Source organism: Atheta coriaria, unplaced genomic scaffold (genome assembly GCF_025399875.1).
Source record: "Atheta coriaria isolate IRGN ID8LTWV9N9 unplaced genomic scaffold, Caltech_Dcor_3.1 hic_scaffold_9_pilon, whole genome shotgun sequence".
NCBI classification, from domain to species: Eukaryota; Metazoa; Arthropoda; class Insecta; order Coleoptera; family Staphylinidae; genus Dalotia; species Dalotia coriaria.
The window spans coordinates 3,350,102-3,369,501 of NW_027045451.1; the positions used below are offsets into that span (position 1 = coordinate 3,350,102).

General features: G+C 37.5%; 1 protein-coding gene across 2 annotated transcripts in view; it reads left to right on the forward strand.

The window, feature by feature from the left end:
* Positions 1–19,400, forward strand: part of LOC135799097 (limbic system-associated membrane protein-like) — a 78,607-nt gene that overhangs the window by 10,326 nt on the left and 48,881 nt on the right. For both annotated transcript variants that reach the window (XM_065312115.1, XM_065312116.1), the window contains exon 2: positions 9,893–10,215. In XM_065312115.1, coding sequence (XP_065168187.1) covers positions 10,143–10,215 — 73 coding nt within the window. In that variant the 5' untranslated portion in view covers positions 9,893–10,142. The remainder of the gene's footprint in view (positions 1–9,892; positions 10,216–19,400) is intronic.

Below are 19,400 nucleotides of genomic sequence, written 5' to 3' on the forward strand. Positions count from 1 at the left end.
ATTTAACGCTTCATGCAGAATATTGATTTAAATATTTTTTAAATTTATTTTTAATTTGTTTGTTTTGTTTTTAATTTGTGCAGAAAGTTTGCAGTGAATTGTTTCGTATTTTAAATTTGCTTATCTTTGGTGGCCAATTAAAAGTTTCCACTCAAGTTTATTTCCCGCTTTGTCGTCGATTGTAAAAGGTTTCCAGCTGCGCGCCACCTCCACAGAAACTATTTAACAACCAAACATAAACATCAGTATACACTGTGTTCGGTATAAATTAGTTCATTTGAAAAATATATAAACAAACATAAAACTTTTAACCGAATAATAAAAGTTTTATGTAAACGTATTCATCAATGAACGAAAAAGTCATCTAGGACGTTTATTTTTCTACCTGTGTTGGCACTGGAAAAAGTTTCGGAAAGTTTTGCCTGCGCAACGTTTGCGCGTAATCAAGTTGTATTGGAATTTCCCGATTCGGCAAGATGCAAGGACATTTATTTAAACGGCGTCCCCAATGTTTGCATCACAATCGCGGAGGGCGCGAGCCGCGTACAAAAACAACCCTTCTTAGACGCTGCGCGCGGAAGAAAATTGAACAATTGGAAGACTCGTTCCGTCTCTGATTTGATTCTGTTTATTCCGTATATATACAAATAAAGTTTTATTTCTATTGGTTATACGAAAACAAAACGAATTCGGCGAGTATACCCCAGATAGCAACTGATAAATAACACTTCGTGATTTTCTTTTTATTGAAAACATTCTAATTTCATTTTTTTTAGTTTTTATATTGATTGAAGCACGTGTGAGGGTATCATATGTGGAATTTCCGAATTTGGAATAAAGCGGGAATGTTATAAAATCGAACTGTCAATAGTTTTCCATCAGGATTGCATTGTCGCGCACGTCGCAAACATTTTCCCTGCTTCTGAATTTAGACTCCAGCCACGTTTGCTTCTGTTTTATCCTTGCACGCGATTCGTAAAAGCGCATTCATATTTAATAGTAAATTGTGTTGCATTTTTGCTGCTGACGACAAGCACTTCGGTTTCATTCTCTCCGCACATGTGAAATAATATTATAAATGTGAAAATATATGTTTGTGCTTCAATATCACAAAAACCACTGAATAAATTTTGACCTAATTTTGCAATGTTATAGATTATTAATCAGAATAACACATAGGCTATTATTTGTGGTAAAATTTAAATTAAAACCGTGTCAAAATTAGAAAATTGTTTGATTTTGCAAAAAAAAAGTTTAGTTTTTAGTTTTTTGAAGATAATCTTTTAGTGTAATTCTCGTATGTATGTGTGGAGATGTTTCAGGATGTGTGCAAACACACGTTAATTAAATCTGTTACTCTGAGTGGAACCCAAGTTAATTACAAAGTGCACGCACAGCCAAACTAACAAATAGGTACAGCAGGGCGCCGTGCCCGCACGAAAATCCAAATTTCGAATTTGACTCGAAGTAGGAGTCCCAGTTCCGGGGCGCATTAATCGTACGCTCCTTACGTATGCATACGTTGTAACTAGTTGTTGATCTTCGCATGCACAAGAGCAATCCATAACTTGGACCGAGTGCATCAACAACGCGCCGACGGCAACGGCGACGTTTCCAACTGCAACTCGCTGCTGAACTTCCCGAGTCGAAAGGGTAAACTCTAGTGAACTCTTGTTGTGAACAACTAACTTTCTCATCTATTGTCCAACAGCAATTTATACAATTAAAACTTTTATTTTTACTTCATCTTCGTTAAAATTACAAAATCTGTCATTTTGTTTATATCCTAAACAAGTTTTGGGTAAGATAGGTATAATCATGCGGAAAATCAAGCGAATATATTGCAAACTTTGTGCGACTCAACAAAATTGAAATGAAAGACATTGAAACACACAGTGCGCTTCGGTACGTTTCTTGCATTGAACCGTGTCGCGTCACGCTTCACCCGGCAGGACTGAAATTGTCCTGAGGAAGAAATTTAAATACAGCCACTTTGTGCGTATGGTGCACATCTGTTTTTCAGCGTCAGACTCACGCTCGGTGAGTTTCGTTAAAATTTGTCTATCTGGCAACCATGGAAAAAATTAACCTAAATTTTTATCTATTAAAACATTACAAAACACATTTTTGAAGTAATTATATCTTTAAAAATGTCAGAAATCATCTGAAAATATGTGAATTGCTGGAATTAAATTGTTGGAATTGCAGAGAATGGTAAAAATGCTACAAAGAATGCAACGTTGTACAACGTTGTACGACTGCCATTTAAAGCGTGTGAATGAACTGCTAATGGAAAACGATTAGATACTTATCGCAAATGTAATTTTCACATTGAAAACGCGCATTACCACCTCGGCACAAAGACTCGCATTCCGCATTTTTCGCGTGAAAGTGGGAAATTGAGTTCGTTTTAATAATGTCATCATTTTTCAGACATTCCGACATTCCTAAACGGTATAAATATGTTATTAACTTGACAAGAAGCAAGCAATAAAATATTTATGAAAGACATTATATGTTCTATAGCTAATACCTAGTTATTTATTATGCTCTTTATTTTTTTGTGGAATTTTTTGCTGTTGTGCAGTGAAATTGGTCAAAACGATGATTTGCTTTGGGAATACAAGATTGCCTTTTGAGAGTTTGCCAGACATTAGACGAAAACTCATCAAGCTCTAAGCATGAGTCATCGGTTAAAGTACACACCAAACACTACTTAACTATAAGACACCAACTCTAACAAAAATATCAAAATTTTAGATAATTTTATTTCTGTTTTTGGTAAAATAAAACTTTCCTTATCTTTTGTGTGAGCTGGAAATAAATGTGTCTGTGTTTCTTATCGCTCAGTATCCGTGCAAACAAATGTCGGCGAATTGGCGTATCACTCACTGGGTGCGCTCTAGCCGCCCCCGCATCAAGACCTGTCCTGTATCAATGTGTCTCGGCTGTCTCGCGTGCCTCGGCGGCGGCGTTAGTTGTATTAGTTTAGAAACTCGCGTGTGGTGGGGGAGTACGCGCGAGTGGCAAGTGTGATGAGCGCAATTTGTAACATCAATCACGGTGGCTGACGGTAATGCAGCGCCTCGCACTCGACCTCGCGCGCTTCAAGTGCGCATGCAGAGCTAGCTACGAACCGGGAGTTTCGGAGCGCGCCAGATAAACGCTGAGATATTGCTCCGGAGATGCGGACGAGCATACGAGAGGCGAGCGGTAGCGGAGGAAACACGCAATAAAGGAAAACTTAGCAACGACGGCGACGACGTCGAGGGGATACGTCAAAGTTGCTTTAATAGATTGGTCTTGGAGTTTTACTGCGAATTTTTACTTTTGCCGGAAATCAACACTTATCTTGACTTTTAGCTAACGTTAAAGAACACATCAGTGTATTCTGCGTTGTTGTACACATTATGTTTGTTAAATGTCTTTATTTTTATTTTACACATTCATAAATGAATACGTTTTGTTAAAAAAATAATTCTGTTTATTACTTTGAGGTTTTTGCCATCAAACCAGCTCATGTTTTAATTCCACAACTTTCATAACCATGCAAAGCCCGCCGGTGTCCATTACTAAAGCACCGAAAATGCGAGCAAAGCGCGACTTAACCGCACAAAACGATTTAAATGTAAATTATTAAATTAAAACGCGCTCAAAATGTAAAACTATTCTATGCTCAACACAAGTATCAAAACCCCAATAAAAAAGCATAATATTTATTTATATTTAATAAAATATTTACTTTTTAGGAAAATTTTAAGTATATTTTAATAAAGCATTAAAAATAAAGCCAAAAATAGCAATATGATACTTTAGGTATTTATATTATACCTACCAAAAATATGAATATCATTTTATGATGCCACTGGCGGTCGGTGATAATTCTGGTGAAAATTGCAAGAATAATGCATGCATTATTCACGTGAGTGCCCGGCACCTCCACCAAAACCGTCCTAAGCTTATCCTCGCAATCCCACCACCTATGCACACTATTTGAATAACTAAAACTCCACAAAAACTAAATAACTCGGAATTTAAAATGTGCATAACTTAGTTTTCGGGGCGCTTCAACTATTTAATTAAAATCGTATTTATTGCTTGCGGTATTTCGGCCGAGAGGTCATTAAAAAGAATCGGACGCTGTGTTTCTGGGCAATTTAAGCTAAACAATCGAGCCTTTCGCGAATGCATAAGTCATTTAATCCGTGCGGGAGAGATTAATTCCGCGAACATTAATAATTCGTACAAAAGCCCAGCGCAGCGCCACTCTGCGCAACGACGACAGCGCATTAAGCATTTAATGCCTGCTTTTTGTGCGTATGCTTTAGTAATTTTGAAAATTTCAAAATTTGATACATTTATTAGCTTGCTACGGATAGCAAGGAAAAAATTTAATTAAAATTGTTTACATTTTGCAGCAAATTCAATTAAATCATTTCGTAGGATCAATATTTTAATAAAATGATTTTTACAAAGAGAAAAAACAAAATCAATAGTCATATTATTTGTGTAAAAAATATTGACAAAAAATGACAATGAGAATTGTGCAGTTTTTTTTAAATTTGTTTTCTGGTTTAATTATTAGGTTTTTTTTAAATTTTTGCAATGCTGTACTTTGCTAGTTAAAGTTTCACATCCTGTAATATAATAGCCAGGCTCGACATAAAACAGCTAATTAAAACAAAGTTATGAAACGAATAATTTTTCTTCTTTATTAAGTGTCAGGATGAAACAACTAGAGCTTACTGTCATAAATTATACGCCAATATTTTCTACACCATTTTTTAACTATGAGATACTTTGATTCAAAATTTTTATTTTTTAATATATGAGACATTTTCTTTAAAAAATCAATAATTTTGCATTAAAAACGACATAATATTAAATAAAATACTTATAAATGCTATAAAAAATATGTTTATTATACAAATTAATCTGTATTATTAAAAAGTTGGCCAGATTTGTAATTTGGTATTGTTAGATTGTTATTTATTTATGTTTAATTTACAATTTAAATATTGATATAAAATTTATAACAGCAAACTATAAAAGTATTTATTTATATTATACTCAATTAACTCTGTTCTTTTTTTTAATATTTATAATCAAAAACCATAATACATAAAATAAAATACATTTATTAAAAAATTAATGCATCAAAATATAAAACTTTTAGTAAACAATCAACAAAAAAGAAATAATTTATTAAACATGGTAAAGTAATAAACTAAATTATAAACTAAATTATTCATATCCGTGTCAATGTTGATTTTTCCTGAAACAACGTATATATCGCTGATTGATGTAAACACAGCGAATTAATCCGTAGTAAACTTTCGGCTCTCGAAATGTGTAATTTGTGCTGATAAAGCTGGACACACTGGTTTGGGTAGGCAAAAATGCGCCCATATCTGTGGCAACCCGTATACAACACAGGCGCGCACAACCCCTGAACAGAAACGTATATAAATCAATAGGTTTTAATAGCATTAACAATAACAATTTTAATTGGTTCCGCACGTCGATTACGTTTTCCCACCGGCTCGAATAATGGAATGAAAATGCCGGTAGCTATCGCCGGACCGGGCATCCGTTATCAAAAACGATGCCCGGCGCCTCCACACGCTCAATTTTAGAATACAAATCAGTTCGTTAATGCAACAACACAAGGAATAACGTTAAATAATTTAATAAAATTTTATTGTATTGTGAATTTTGTTTACGCATCCGTAGTTCCGTTAATTAGTTGCGCAAGCTTAATTGTTCGGTTTGCATTTTCTTTTCATCATTGCCGATGGCGTCATCATCATTAGGCTTCGTCTTTGCGTCGACGTTGGCAAACGGATATCGGGGAAATTTTCGGTCCTCTGATTTTTATTCAATTAAGAAGCGCCCTAGGCTACAGGGTGCGAAAAGCTGCAAACAAACACGCGCCTCCACCATTCAATACACGAAATACATTAACCTGATTGCCCCCGTCGGGTTGCGGTCGTCGCAGTCGTCAACATCCACCGAACCAAATCAATATTAATGAGTTTCTGTGGCCCGTGCGCTACCTCATACATTTTACGGTTTTTTTTCGTTTCACAGAGAGAAAACGGAAGTGAATCAAACGTGTACGGCGAATTCATTGCGTCTGCAATATTCTGTTTGTATATTGTGCGCTTATAAGTCATAAGGGAGTAGAAAACGGAGTTTTACTTCGGGCGTGTGTTAATAAGCTACGATAAGAGACGCCTGAAGCAGGTGAATGCGGGTTTCGCAGAAAGTTAAAGGCGAAGGAATCAAAACACAAAGCCGAAAACACAAAACAGAAAATACAAGAACAATGTTAATTAATTTTCATTCATAAATTACATTTACATTTGAAAATTGTGTTTTTTGAAATAAATAGTATGTTTGTGCTTGTATAGAATTGATTCAGTTAGATCTATCATAATGGGCGTGTGTTGACTAAGTTGATTATTTCGGTGACGTGACAAACAAGCCTCTAAAGCATTCACAGAAGTGCGTCACTCCTCATTACACAATAACATTTGCTGGACCGTTTACAGTGGCAGCGGCTGGGCGAGTAAACAAATAGATATATCGGCGTGCCAAAACAGACGCATTATTCATCTTCGCTCATCATCCCCGCGGCGAATGTTACCGGAACCGCTTTACTTCTCAATATCTCCCCGGAGATTCCAGACAGAGATACTTATGTTGCTGACAGAGCCAATAATACGCACCTATTGCAATACAATACCAACATTGTCAACGGTCCTTCATCAAATAATATTAATGGGGTGTTGTGCGAGGGTGGAAAACTAGGCGTGACGGCTGACACGCGCCATCAAAATGTATATTTTGTGATGAAGGATAAAGTTGTGTCAAAATTTGACATACTTTTGTGATATTTTATTTTTGTATGCTTCTGTATTTTAGAAAGCTTTGAATATTTGTAAATATTCGCGATATTTCTGCTTTTCATGCATTAGCATGGCGTTCGCGCCTCTGAGATGGGAATTAATGAATATTTATGAACCGGCACGTGCGCAAAGACATATTCTGATAAATATTCAACCAATTCTGTATTCTACAAAATCCCTTGTCGCTATAAATAAAAATCTTTAAAAATATTGTTTTCACTTGTAGTTTTGGTAATGGTATGACATACCGTAAGTAGCTTTAGATGCGTGTAATCAATTTGAAGCATGTTTTGCTTGCATCCTCTTCTCTGGGTATAATAACGTTGCGCAACATTTGGTTGTGGTCTAAAACCCTCCTGCGTCGTATGTAAAATCCCACTCCACATTCGCGTTCCATTTTCGCAGCGTTTCCTTCCTTCGCCGCCTGCATATTTCGCTCGCCTGCTGGCCTAGTTTGAGTTTCACATTTCTACCCCCACTGGCGGAGGCGCCTCCGCCTTTGCTTTGAGTCATACCGCACCGCCAGCAATGAGGGCGACGTGGCGGCGTGCGTGCGAGGATTATAATGCGTAGATATCGTTCGTACATTGCATTATTATTGCGCTGATAATCATCTAAATTGCAAAGTGCCGGAGCATCATCAGGCAGGCAAGACGTCGCTCGTGGGCCGTCGCCCGCTGCCGCGGATAAGCGTATGCTAATTAATCCGGGTCGACGATTCAGGCGGGCGACGCGCCTCGAATCCGATATGAGCGATATGCGCTGCGTGCGATTATGCTCGAACGGAAGCAGCGCGCCACGGAATTGCGGGAGACGCTCTGCGGGGACAAGATGCTTTGTCATGTTCGGCGCTATATTGGCGCGTTTGTGCAAACGTATTGCGCCTACTAATAATCCGGCGTATATTACGATGAAATGCCGGCGAATCGTGATGCATTATCGAGCATTTCCAATCAAACGCGCCCGAGACCAACCTAGGTCGACTCTTGACTTCACCCAGCATGGTGTGAAGGCATTTTTATTAAATTTCCGAACCTCCTTCAACACTTTAATTCAAAAAATATTTTTTTTACTAAAATAAATGTGTTTTTAATTATTTATCAACTGTCAGCGACTACAGAAGTAAAATAATATGTAAAACACTTTTTTATAAGTTAATATAAATAATTTTATGGTATGCAACCAACTCTACGTTTATTTCAACCATGATGCTTATCTGGATGCTCATCTAACGGCCCTGGACGTTTTCGCACGTCCACGTTTTCGTTTACTACACTTTTACATCCACACTGTCGCATGTATACGATGTAAATATTCCATTTTTGACTAGGGCCGTAAAAAGTACGACGCCGGACGAGCGACGCATAAAAGGTTTAATAAATTTCGCATATTATAACAAAAGTATTATATTTTTATTACGTTTCGTGCATACCGAGCAAGCCAGCTCTTTTTACACTCTACAGTCGGTTCGAAAACAAATGCACCTGCACGCCGCAGACGCGCAAAAACTACGCACCAACTGAAATATCACACACTGTGTTACCGCACGCCGACTGTTTGAGGGCGAAACGAATGTGCACACGTTTTTCCACAATGTGGAAAACGATGTCGTAACTAACGCCAGAAAGGCAGACACGCTTGACAGCGCTGAGGAATAGTGGCGCTCGCCACCAGACGACTTAAATTAATCTTTATTAAAAAATGTCCTCTTTTTCTCCCGCAATATTCTTCCAGTGTGGTTTATATTTAATTTCTGAGTTTGTTTCATAACACAAACAAAGTATAATATTTTATTTACAATGTAGCTGGAAATAATATTATAAATTAAAATTACATCAATGAATAAATGCGGCGTTACGAGATGCAACAGTTATGACCTCTTACGAAAGTTTTATCTTGCAAGTGAATCCTGTATGATTCGGATGATGTAAGTCGGGTTGATGCGGTGCTCTTCGACGCTTGTGCAGAACGTAATAAAGTTTATTGTCCGCTGAGATGCTTTCACGTGCGGATGATGATGACGGCATCATGCAACGCGCTGAAAATGTGCTTTCTACCTAGACGAACATCAACTGCATTCACAGTGTGGCAAACTAGGGAAATTCACGAATATGCGAATAAATTATATTGTAAAAGCTGAAACAATGAAAAATACAGTTACAATGTTGAAATATAAAAGCAAAGTAATTCAATATTAATAATTGTTATTTATAGTGAAATAAAATCAGGATAAACACAAAATACATAAATATTTGTGTTTAAAACTAAAGATATTCATAATTTTGTATAAATATTTTGATTGAATCGTTTTCCTGTAGATTGGAATGAAATTATTTCTTGTTTTGCGGTTTTTACGTTTCACTATGCAAAAATGGGTGTTATAAGAGTGGAAATATTTGCGCATTAATGCATTGCATCGCGCGGCACCAAGCACAAACAAATGTGCGTGCATACAGATAGGCACGTTAGCAATAATTGCAGTTGCGGAAGCACGGCCGTTAAATGGCATGCGTATAATCGATGGATTTATTCACCGTAGAATGACGCGAACGAGAGGCGAGCGAAGCGCTTCCACATCATCAATATCCAGCGCAGCGCCCGCGCCTACTCTCTACAATATCCAACTTTAGCAATTTCAACCGATGATGTGCATGGGGATGATGCTGCCACAATATGAATTACGACCATGATGAGCCCGCTGCCGCCGACGATCAAATGTGCCGGACGCGTTGAAAACGTGCCGATCGCGCGCTCGCCGAGTCGATTAAAAATCGAACAAACAATTAATCGTACAAATTGCACGCAGAAAACCAACGAGTGATATTTGCCGCGATTCAGAATTACAATGCGCGCTGCCAATAGTTACGGTTATTGTGGATATCATAAATCGATTCGGTGTGGTTTTATGTTTAGTGTAATATCACTTTAAACAGCATTCTGGTGGAGGTAATAATTTTTGAATGTTTGTTTTAATGTTGCAGATTCTTCAAGTGAAATTTAGAAAGTCACTCAGCTTGAATTTGTGGTCGGAAACAGAGGGATAAAGGTGAAGTAATCGGGCGGTGGTTTTTTAGCGGCGTGGAAAAGTGTTGCCAAGAAAACGAAAGTGATTTCGGCGCAAATTTCTTCGCGCCAGGAGAGTGACATGAGTGAATTCCCCAGCTGCAATAAAGCCAACGATGGCGCGCACGCCGGCGTGTTAAATAAAGGGTAGTTGGATAAACAGCCGTCATGGGACTGGAGAAATGGCCCTTCCTCTTCGTCCTGCTTTGTTTGCGGATGCTGGCCACCATTAAGGCGCAAGGTTAGTGTTTCTACTACTCCGGTTGATCTCATTTTTTCACTGCTGGGTAAAGCAAATCGCTTAGTGGGAAATCTTTTTCAATCTTTACATTTTTACCTCAAGAAAAAAAAGATTTAAAGACTTTTTTTTTACAAAATTCAGAAAAAAACACAAATAGTATCATATTACAACATAAAACTGACAAAAAACTTAGGATTTTATTTTTTACAAAAATGTACATCCCATTAAACACAATATAAATCATTGTGTATACCATTCGCATTATTTATATAAAAATAAATGAGCGTTGTTTAAAATGTTTTCAAAAAGGAATCCGCACTCATTTACGCTCATTATTTGCAGTTAATTCTCCTATTCGTTGTTTTTATTATGTACGCTACAACGAAATGAAATGATGATCTCATTTTACTGAACGCTTTTAATTCCCATTTGGTAATGATAATGACGAGGGAGGCAGGCGGAGGGTCAGAGCGCTATGCAATGCGTTTGAATGTTGAGGATGTCGACCAAATCCCCGCTGGCAATTTGCATCAAGGCTCGCGCGCAGAGAAAAAAATTAATGCATTAGTACAAGCTTGGCTTGAAACACACCTAATGAATGTGAATATTAAAACGCAGCACATGTGCGGGAAATTCACACATGCTAATCAAAATACAAAAACAAACAAATTTCGTTTAAATTTAGGGCAAAGCCGACAAAATGAGCTTCGGTGAGCTTTCAGGACAAATTTTGCATGTTAATTACAAATTAATGTAATTAAGCGTTGATAAGCAACGCGAAAATTACATACACCGATTTAATCTTTAACATTTTGATGTAAAATTATGTTTAAAAAATCTAAACCGCCTCTGAAGATTTAGTCGTCGGTTTTGGGAAGGACCGGAGCTCCTTATAGAGATGTCCGACACCGGCGCCACTCCTGATAGTCGAAATTGCGTACTTGGCCAAACCAGAATCTAAAATCTCGTATCTGGAAGGACCAGATAGACAAACAGAGCGCGCGCTCGTTACAAACCCTCCGACATTACACCGACCGCCGTTGGCCAACTTCGTTTGTTGGTCGTTCCTCGCCCGCGCACAGCAAGGACAATTGTCTTCCGATTTGCATTGCCAGCGGTTGATTTATCGTCCGTTCTCTATTAATCCACCTCGCAGCAATGTGCACCGCCCTCGATCGCATTCAAACACGATGCGATGGTGGAGGCGCCGGGCGCAAACACGCGCGTAGTTTGTGCGCCGTATAATTGTTCCCAACAAATGTGTTGATAATAGTTTAATGAAGCCGTGTTAGGAGTAACCAAACTGTAATTTTAATTAGTAGTCGTATAAATACAAATTTAACAAGAAATAACGTCAAAAAATAAAAAAATTAAAAAAAATACAGGAAACGGAAGATGATATCCGTATACCAGCTTGGGTTTATTTTTGGCAGGTAACCGGAAACACATCAAAACCCGGAAATTACCTGGACCAACATAACCAAAAAGTTCATTTGGTAATTTGTAACTTCTTTAGCCTGAAAACAGAATTCTATGCGTGGAATATGTGAGAAACATGAAACAGCAACCAAATTTCAGCGCTGCAAAGACTAGTTTACTTTCCGCGAGACGTGCAGCATCCCCTGCACGTAAGACAATGCACGAACGTGTCGACAGCCGAGGCGTGCACATTATATTACCATGCACCATCTGTCATTGCATTAATTACCGTCATATGTTGCGCGCATATTTCAGCATCACGTCGGCGCCACGGCGTAAAGCCGTTGCACGCTTCCGCATCATGCGGAGCTTTCATTGCCTTAAGCTTCATGGAAGTCAATCTTTTGCTGCGCGTAAATTTATATTAAACTAGACATCAACTTTAATAATGCAGGCTGACGAAATTACTCAAGACTAAAAATTTATGCACATTTTTAACATTTTGAGAAATAAAATTATGATTTATTTTTGTTTTTTTAATACGAAAAATATTTAATGTTTTCTAACGTTGTTAATTTTCTAACTCACGTTTTATTACGCTGCGCAGATGTAGAAAATAATTAAGTAAAAAGTTTTGCCCTGCTCGAAATAAATTAATAGAATGAAACAAACGATTTATGAGCGCTGCGTTTGCGGGCCGAAACGTAAAAAAGTTTGCCGCGACTTCCGACGTTCGGAGAACCGAACTAATTTGTTCTCAGCGAGGACTTTCCACTGTTTGCGCGTTCACTGTTTACCCAGCCACCATATACATCGCGTAGCGCAGCTAGGCCAACGCAAAAAAACTTGAAACGCACGACAGTTTTCAAATTTCTTTTACTGCGACTGTGGAGCGCCGTCAAGAACGACGGGCGAGACGAATAAATTATACACGCTTGTGTCCTCAAACAATTTTTACTACAATGCTGGTCCCTTTTCTTTTTTCCGCTTCTTGTTTAATTCTACAACGTCGCGCGTTCACATGTTTAAACACCATACTTTCCCAAAAACTCAAAAAACGTAATTTTTGTTTGGCTGATTTTTTGCAGAAGTTTTATTTGAGTGTAGTAAAGTAAATTTAAAACTTTTCCTTTCGTTTACGATTGGAGGTCTAACGCCCGATCGTTTTTCTTCGTCGCATGCGCTCAAGGCAAGCAGTACGGTTTTCATTAAATATTTAAATGTATTTGACTTTCGAAGGTAAATGTGCCGAGCGGTTGCGGAGGGTATGCTAAGTGGTTGCTTTCTTCACGCATGTGCGCATATAGATTTTGTGGGTAAAACTCACCTTCGGGGAGTTTTCATTCAACATTTGACTTGAGGCTCAATGTGTATGAAGTTTGGAATGCGTATCTTCTAATAATAAACAAAACACATTATTAACCTCAATTTTATTACATATAGAGTGGAAAACAATGAATTTTTATAAATTGTAGCGAGAGATATTTTCAACACGCTGAATAATTGACATTAATTGAATTGGAAGAAACCGCATGCATATTTGATATTTGTTCAAATATGTATTCCACGCGTGTTCAATTGTTAAACTCGTACAAAAATATTGCAACAAATTGTTCACTGAAAATGCTGCACACTTTTAATTGTGACACTTTATTATGTATTTTAGTGAAATGCAATTTCCACAAGTTGGAATAATTGCATTGGCTTCAATTCATTAATGTTTTTGTGTTGGTATTAATTAAATTAATTGTTAACTAGGGCAAAACTACAGGCCATCCGAAAATATATATTATGTATCAATATAAAATTACAAAGTAAATTTTTAACATCTCCGAAAGCAGTCAATGAATTTTCAATTCTTGCGGGCAAAGTTACTTTTACATCATCCATGATATATTCGCGGACGTTGAAGGAGAGAATGTGTATGAGGAGGAGTAAAGCCTTGGCGGTGTTTTCCTTTATTTTATCTCTCGCGCTGTCTGGAATTTGCAACAAAATTGCCAATACACTCTGGCGCCCATATGCACCACCTCCTCACACCCACCCACACCACACCACGGCACGTATCTCTATCATACACTCTGCGAGTCAATACCCGGAGCCATCTCACATGGTCGTGATAAAACTCTCGTCTCGTATCCATCCGCATACAAACACTCACTCACTGGTTCGGCACAAGTTCTTTAAATCACCTCTATACTGTTGAATGTGGCACATGCACTCACACTGTGCTGTGGTTTTTCTTTCATGCTGGCTCTTTATTAATTCAAGCAGACAAAATAAATACTGGTTGGCGTCTCATCTTTTTTTATTTTTATTCATGTCGAGTTTCAAGATTCATACATATCAATGAAGGAGATATTAACCACAACGTTAGACTTTTGATTGAAAATAAAATTTTTCAAAATAAAAAAATAAATTTTTTGTTATTTTTATTTTGATTATAAATAAAACATTATTAATAATTAATTATAATTATTTTATGTGTAATATTTTTTATAATAAATTTGTCTATTTCTCTGACTATTTATGTTTATCATCGTTAGGAAAATTTGTGAACCGTTTTGTTATTGCATTTATTACGATATTCCGGCAACAACAGTAAGCAAGCGATGCATGCAAGATTTATGTGTGTTGTGTGTATTAGATGCCGGTGGCGAATGCCGCGACAATATGTCATTTTTCATATTTTCCGAGGGCGTCGCGATGCCGCGGTGGTGCCGAAGACGCGTGGTGTGAGCTGCCAGCGGCCGGCGTGCGATAACAACGTTTTGCTCGCCGATTCTGCAACAGGGCGATAACATTGCGCACAACAAATTCAATCATTCCACCGCACTGAAGCGATGTTTTTTTTCGGCGAACTTTTTTTGCCTAGAAAATTGTCAAGTCAAGAAAACTCATATCAAAAGCTTTTCACACTTTTTCACAAATTTAATACACGTCAAGGTGTAATACAATATGTTTCCGAATAAATATTAGTTCCACAACTGAAAATTACAAAAATTAAGCAGCGCGTATTTTTATCCGAAAAATTATCGTGCTTTTAATCTAAAATAGTAAAATACACAAAACTGCTGAAAATGGTATATACTCAATGAATTCCCAGCGCGATTTCGGGTTAATCACCCATTAAAACGCTGGGAAATTAATTTCCATCCGGATTTTTTCGTTTTGCATTTCGCATTCGTGCGTAATTGTGCGTTCCAAGCGCAATAATATGTGGTTTTATTTCGGAAAGCAAACGCATGTTATCAACACGCTCGCATCAATAGAGGGACACATAATAAATGCAGCAATAAAACAACGCGGTTGGAAATTAAGCACGACGACCGCCTTCGGCCAAACTTACACGCGGTTCATAATTGCGCGTTAATAACCTGCCGCACGCGACCACCTCGTTATTGAATTAATCAGCAATGGACTGTGGGCATGAGTCTCAATTAATGCGCATTCCTACCAACGGATTCCAATCTTTATTTGGACTAATTTTAGTGTTTCCTTTTTTATAAAACAATAAAAACCTGTCTATCTTAAGGAATAGTAGTTTATCTTTGTGGTTATGTCATTATGTCACATGTTTATGCTGTGTGTACACTGAATTAAGCTAAATTTAAATGCGACGGGCTCATCCATCTTGAAAACTACGCGACACGTATTTGTCTCAAGCACAAACATTACGTTGCGTTTTCCACCATCGAGTTGAGTTCGTTTTTTTTCCTGTGTGGTTTTTGCTTCCTTTCCCGACATTTTTCCATTATGATGCGCTTGGTATGTGAGGCAATTCTTGTGTTCGTTAGTCGGGTCGCGTTTCGATGTCACCGCCGCCGCCGCCGACCGCGTATTATCTGCTATCGTGTTCGTATGGCGCTCATGCCAAGAAGTGGCGGGTGGCGCGCGCTATGAAAAATGTGTGACAGAAATGTGAATGATAACAAGCGACATGCGGCGGACGAAACGAACGAAGTGCAAACATTCGCGCGCGCGGGTACATCGCACTCCAAATGACATGCAAACACAGTGGATGACTTTGTGGCATGCTCCTCGAGAGTTCTTTGCGGTATACGTGCGCCACATGCCATATTCACTCGTTTTTGTCGGGTTGAATGTGGAATCTCAATTCGATGAACTGTGTTTTTGCATGCGGAGGAAGAAAAAAATTGTCGATAAAGTTTTTATGTAATATTGCTTATTATAGATGATGCGTTTGTTGTTAACCGCTAAAAACTCGTAATCCTTAATTTTGCAAACTTTCGGTTAGGCGTAGGAGTTTCCGGGTTGGAAAGCGGTGGCAATTCAAAAGTATGCCCCCGAATATCATTGAAAATCTCTTCGGTAATTGCAAAAGTTTCAGCAACTATTGTTTGCGCTGCGGATTGTGTCAGCTCGTAAGTCGGCCCAGCCGACGCTTCTTCGGCAGCCGCTGCTGCATTCATTTCGTCTTTCCTGTTTCATTGTGCAGAGCACAGTGTGCTTTGACGCAGTATTATACAGCGTCGACCGCGGCCACTATACCGCGATGCCGCAGTAACTCTAAAGTTTATTTTGTTGCGTATCGAAAACTCTTCAAGCGCATTCGTTCGCGCAGAGTGCCGCAGTTTGGGTTTTCGGTTCATTACGCGCTGATTTCTGCACCACGACTCCTGAAATCTTTTGAAATGCCACTTTGAATGAATCCATTACGCTTTTTGCTTGGCTAATATTTAAATTTTTATTTTTTTGTTTTATTTTGTGATTGTGATGTCGTGTAGCAAAAAGCAAAAAATTGTCTGGAAGAGTCGCCTTGTTTGTGCTTCTCTTCCCATCGCATTCCTGTTTTTCATTAAAGGTGTGTTTGCTGAAGCGTAATAAGCAAATTAGGCTTTTGTTGTTTTGTTTATTAAAAAAAAGTTGAGCCGAGCACAATATCCCCTTCGCTGTTTATAAAATTAATTAAAAACACAATTGGATTATTCACTCTTATATCGCAGATTTTCCTCAGCGTTACACAAAATATTAAAAGAAAAAAGTTATGTGTAAAATGTCACCAAATGCTACCTACCATACGCCACAATATCTAATCACGACGCTTCGATTTTGGTCGGGGTATTAGGTTTTCTATTTGAAGAAAATATTAACAATAGGGATTGTGCTGGAAATTCTCGCACTGGAGCTCTTATCTGTTTTAACAGCGTGACGCTCGCTATAGATTTTTATTAGATTAACGTAGTTATCTGCGGAGCGTCGCAGCTGCGACGCCGACGGCGAACGCTGAAAACTGAGGCGGAAAAAGAAAAGACGTGAATAAAATGTCGACACTAGCAAAAGTGATGCGTGCGTACACAAGAAACGAGGAGCGAATGGAATGCCCCCGAGAGCACTCGCTTGATGCGATTGCAATTAAACGCAACAAGGAGAAATCATCGCGTGGAAATTTAATTTTCATTGGATTTTCCCTTCGCATTTGCGAGAAGTAGAAATATAGAAACATAAAAACATTATCGCAGCGAATTAATGCGAATTTATACCGGAAAATAGAAACAAAAGATTATTTTGAATAATTTCTCTAGAAGAAAACAAGAATTGAAAATTGCAACAAAAGTTATTGACCCGAATAAATAAATTCCAATACGATCCTTTTTTTCTTTGCCTGAGTCACGATTATTCCAACGACTGATTTCATGGAATAAAATTCCGGAAGTAAAGCGAGCAATTTCACTGATTCCTAAAAAATGAGGCTCGTAATAAATTAAAGCATAAAAACAAGCAGGAGTATCAAAAATAATTTAATTTCTTGCCGTTTGTAATAAGTTGGCATTGATTTTAATTTTTTTATTTGGTAAATATTTTCGCTTGGAATGCGACGCCAGCCAACAAAGCTTGACGTAAACTTTATTCCAATTTCGTTCGGTATTATTTTTTTATTATTACGCTTGGGTAAAGTCCACGTTTCTTTCGCTCCATTGACTCAAGATCATTTGAACAGAAACAAAAGGAATTGAACCAAAAAAAATATTATCGTGCGAGCAATCATCATCATACATTTCAAACCAGATTTTACGATTGGTATTTTTTAAATGTTTAAAGTTTTAAAAATAAATTGCATAAATTTTTTGCAAAAAAATTAAATTTGTTATTATTAAGAAAATTTTCTATTTTTTATACAATAAAAGAATGTATACTATGCAAAATTACAAAAATTGTGTTTGATGATGAATGAAAACGAAATAAATTAAGTAATATATATTTTATCGACCAGTAAAGCAACACAAAGCAACGAAAAGGCAACACAAAGTAAAATACGAAATGATGCGCCGTCATTCAGCAGATCTACCAATTTATTAAAAGCTGAACATTGCAAAAGAACAAACAATGAGTGGATAATAAGCAGTGAGTAATAAGTACCCGCTTGCAGTTATGAAATAAAGCACAATAAAACAAGCTTTAATTAAACGGTGAATATTACGGTGAAAAAGTTTACAAATAATTGCACCTGCTCATAGACGTGTTCAAATTGTGAAACGGAGGTGTTTTCATTGAAAGCAGAGAAGAGTTGAAGAACGAAAATTTCAATTACTGTAACTCAGCTCGAGCCAGCATTGGCAGTAAACCCACAAACAATTACTTCCTCGAATGGTGCGAGAAACGAACGTTGATTCCTATCCTGCGGGAAAACAGAGATTTACGCTTCTTGGATACCAACTGCAATTTTCCAACCTTCATAAATCAAAACAAAAATATCACTATCAGTAAAAAATTATAAAATATTATTAACCATGTTTAAAGTTTTCTAAACTTTGTTTTCTTTAATGTTTATACCTTGATCTCGGAAAGATTTATTTTGAAACTGGTTGAGTCATAGGATGCATCTCGTATGTTGTCTTCTTTTGTCGGATCAGAGTGAAGGATCAAGCGCTCAATGAGGCTATATCTCTGTGTCTGCATCTGCTCTGCCAGTGCAGTTTCTTTTAGATTTTCAAGCGATTTCAGAAAATAAAAACGCTCAGTTTTCCTCAGTAGTAAAACTTTTTTATAAAAAAAATAAAAAATACGATCTCGGTAGCAGAAGACGATGTAATAAACAAGTAAAAATATCTTCACTTAATTTTCGATTTCAAAGTGACAATCATAAATGGCGAAAAAGAAAACATCCGCTAACGAAGTAACCGATACACACGATAGATGGTGGCGGAAATAAACATTGTAACCGTAGACGGCTGTCTTCGTTACGCGACGTCAACAATAATCGATGATTGATGATTCGACGCGATATTATTAATTAAGATTGCCATTCTTTCATGCTCGTTTTCAGCGTTTCGCAATTTTTCTCCAGGCACCCAGCGTTGTTTTACACATAAAATACGAAGATGACATGAAACAAAGCGCGAGAACAACCAAAATGACTTTAATATTAATATTTATCCAAAATTTCAATTTAAGTTTTTATCCCTTAATTATTTTTTCAAACACCAGGTGTAAGTATACTCTGAATAAAAAAAACCTAAAAGACAACTAAGATACTCGTACAATTTCCTTGAATAGACGTTGTTGCCGTAGTTGGATTTAGTTGGGCCGGAAAATCCCATTTTTTGCGTACCTTCTCATATACGTCGGCAATATATTTGCCTCTAGCATAGCAAAAGTACGAGAACTCCGCGACGACTGTGGGCTGCTCAGAAAAAGTACACAATGTTAGATAATGCGGACCGTATACAAGAATATACAAGAAACTACAAGCCGCATGGCGATGAAAACAAGGAGACATCTTCGGTGCTGACCTACTTGTTCCC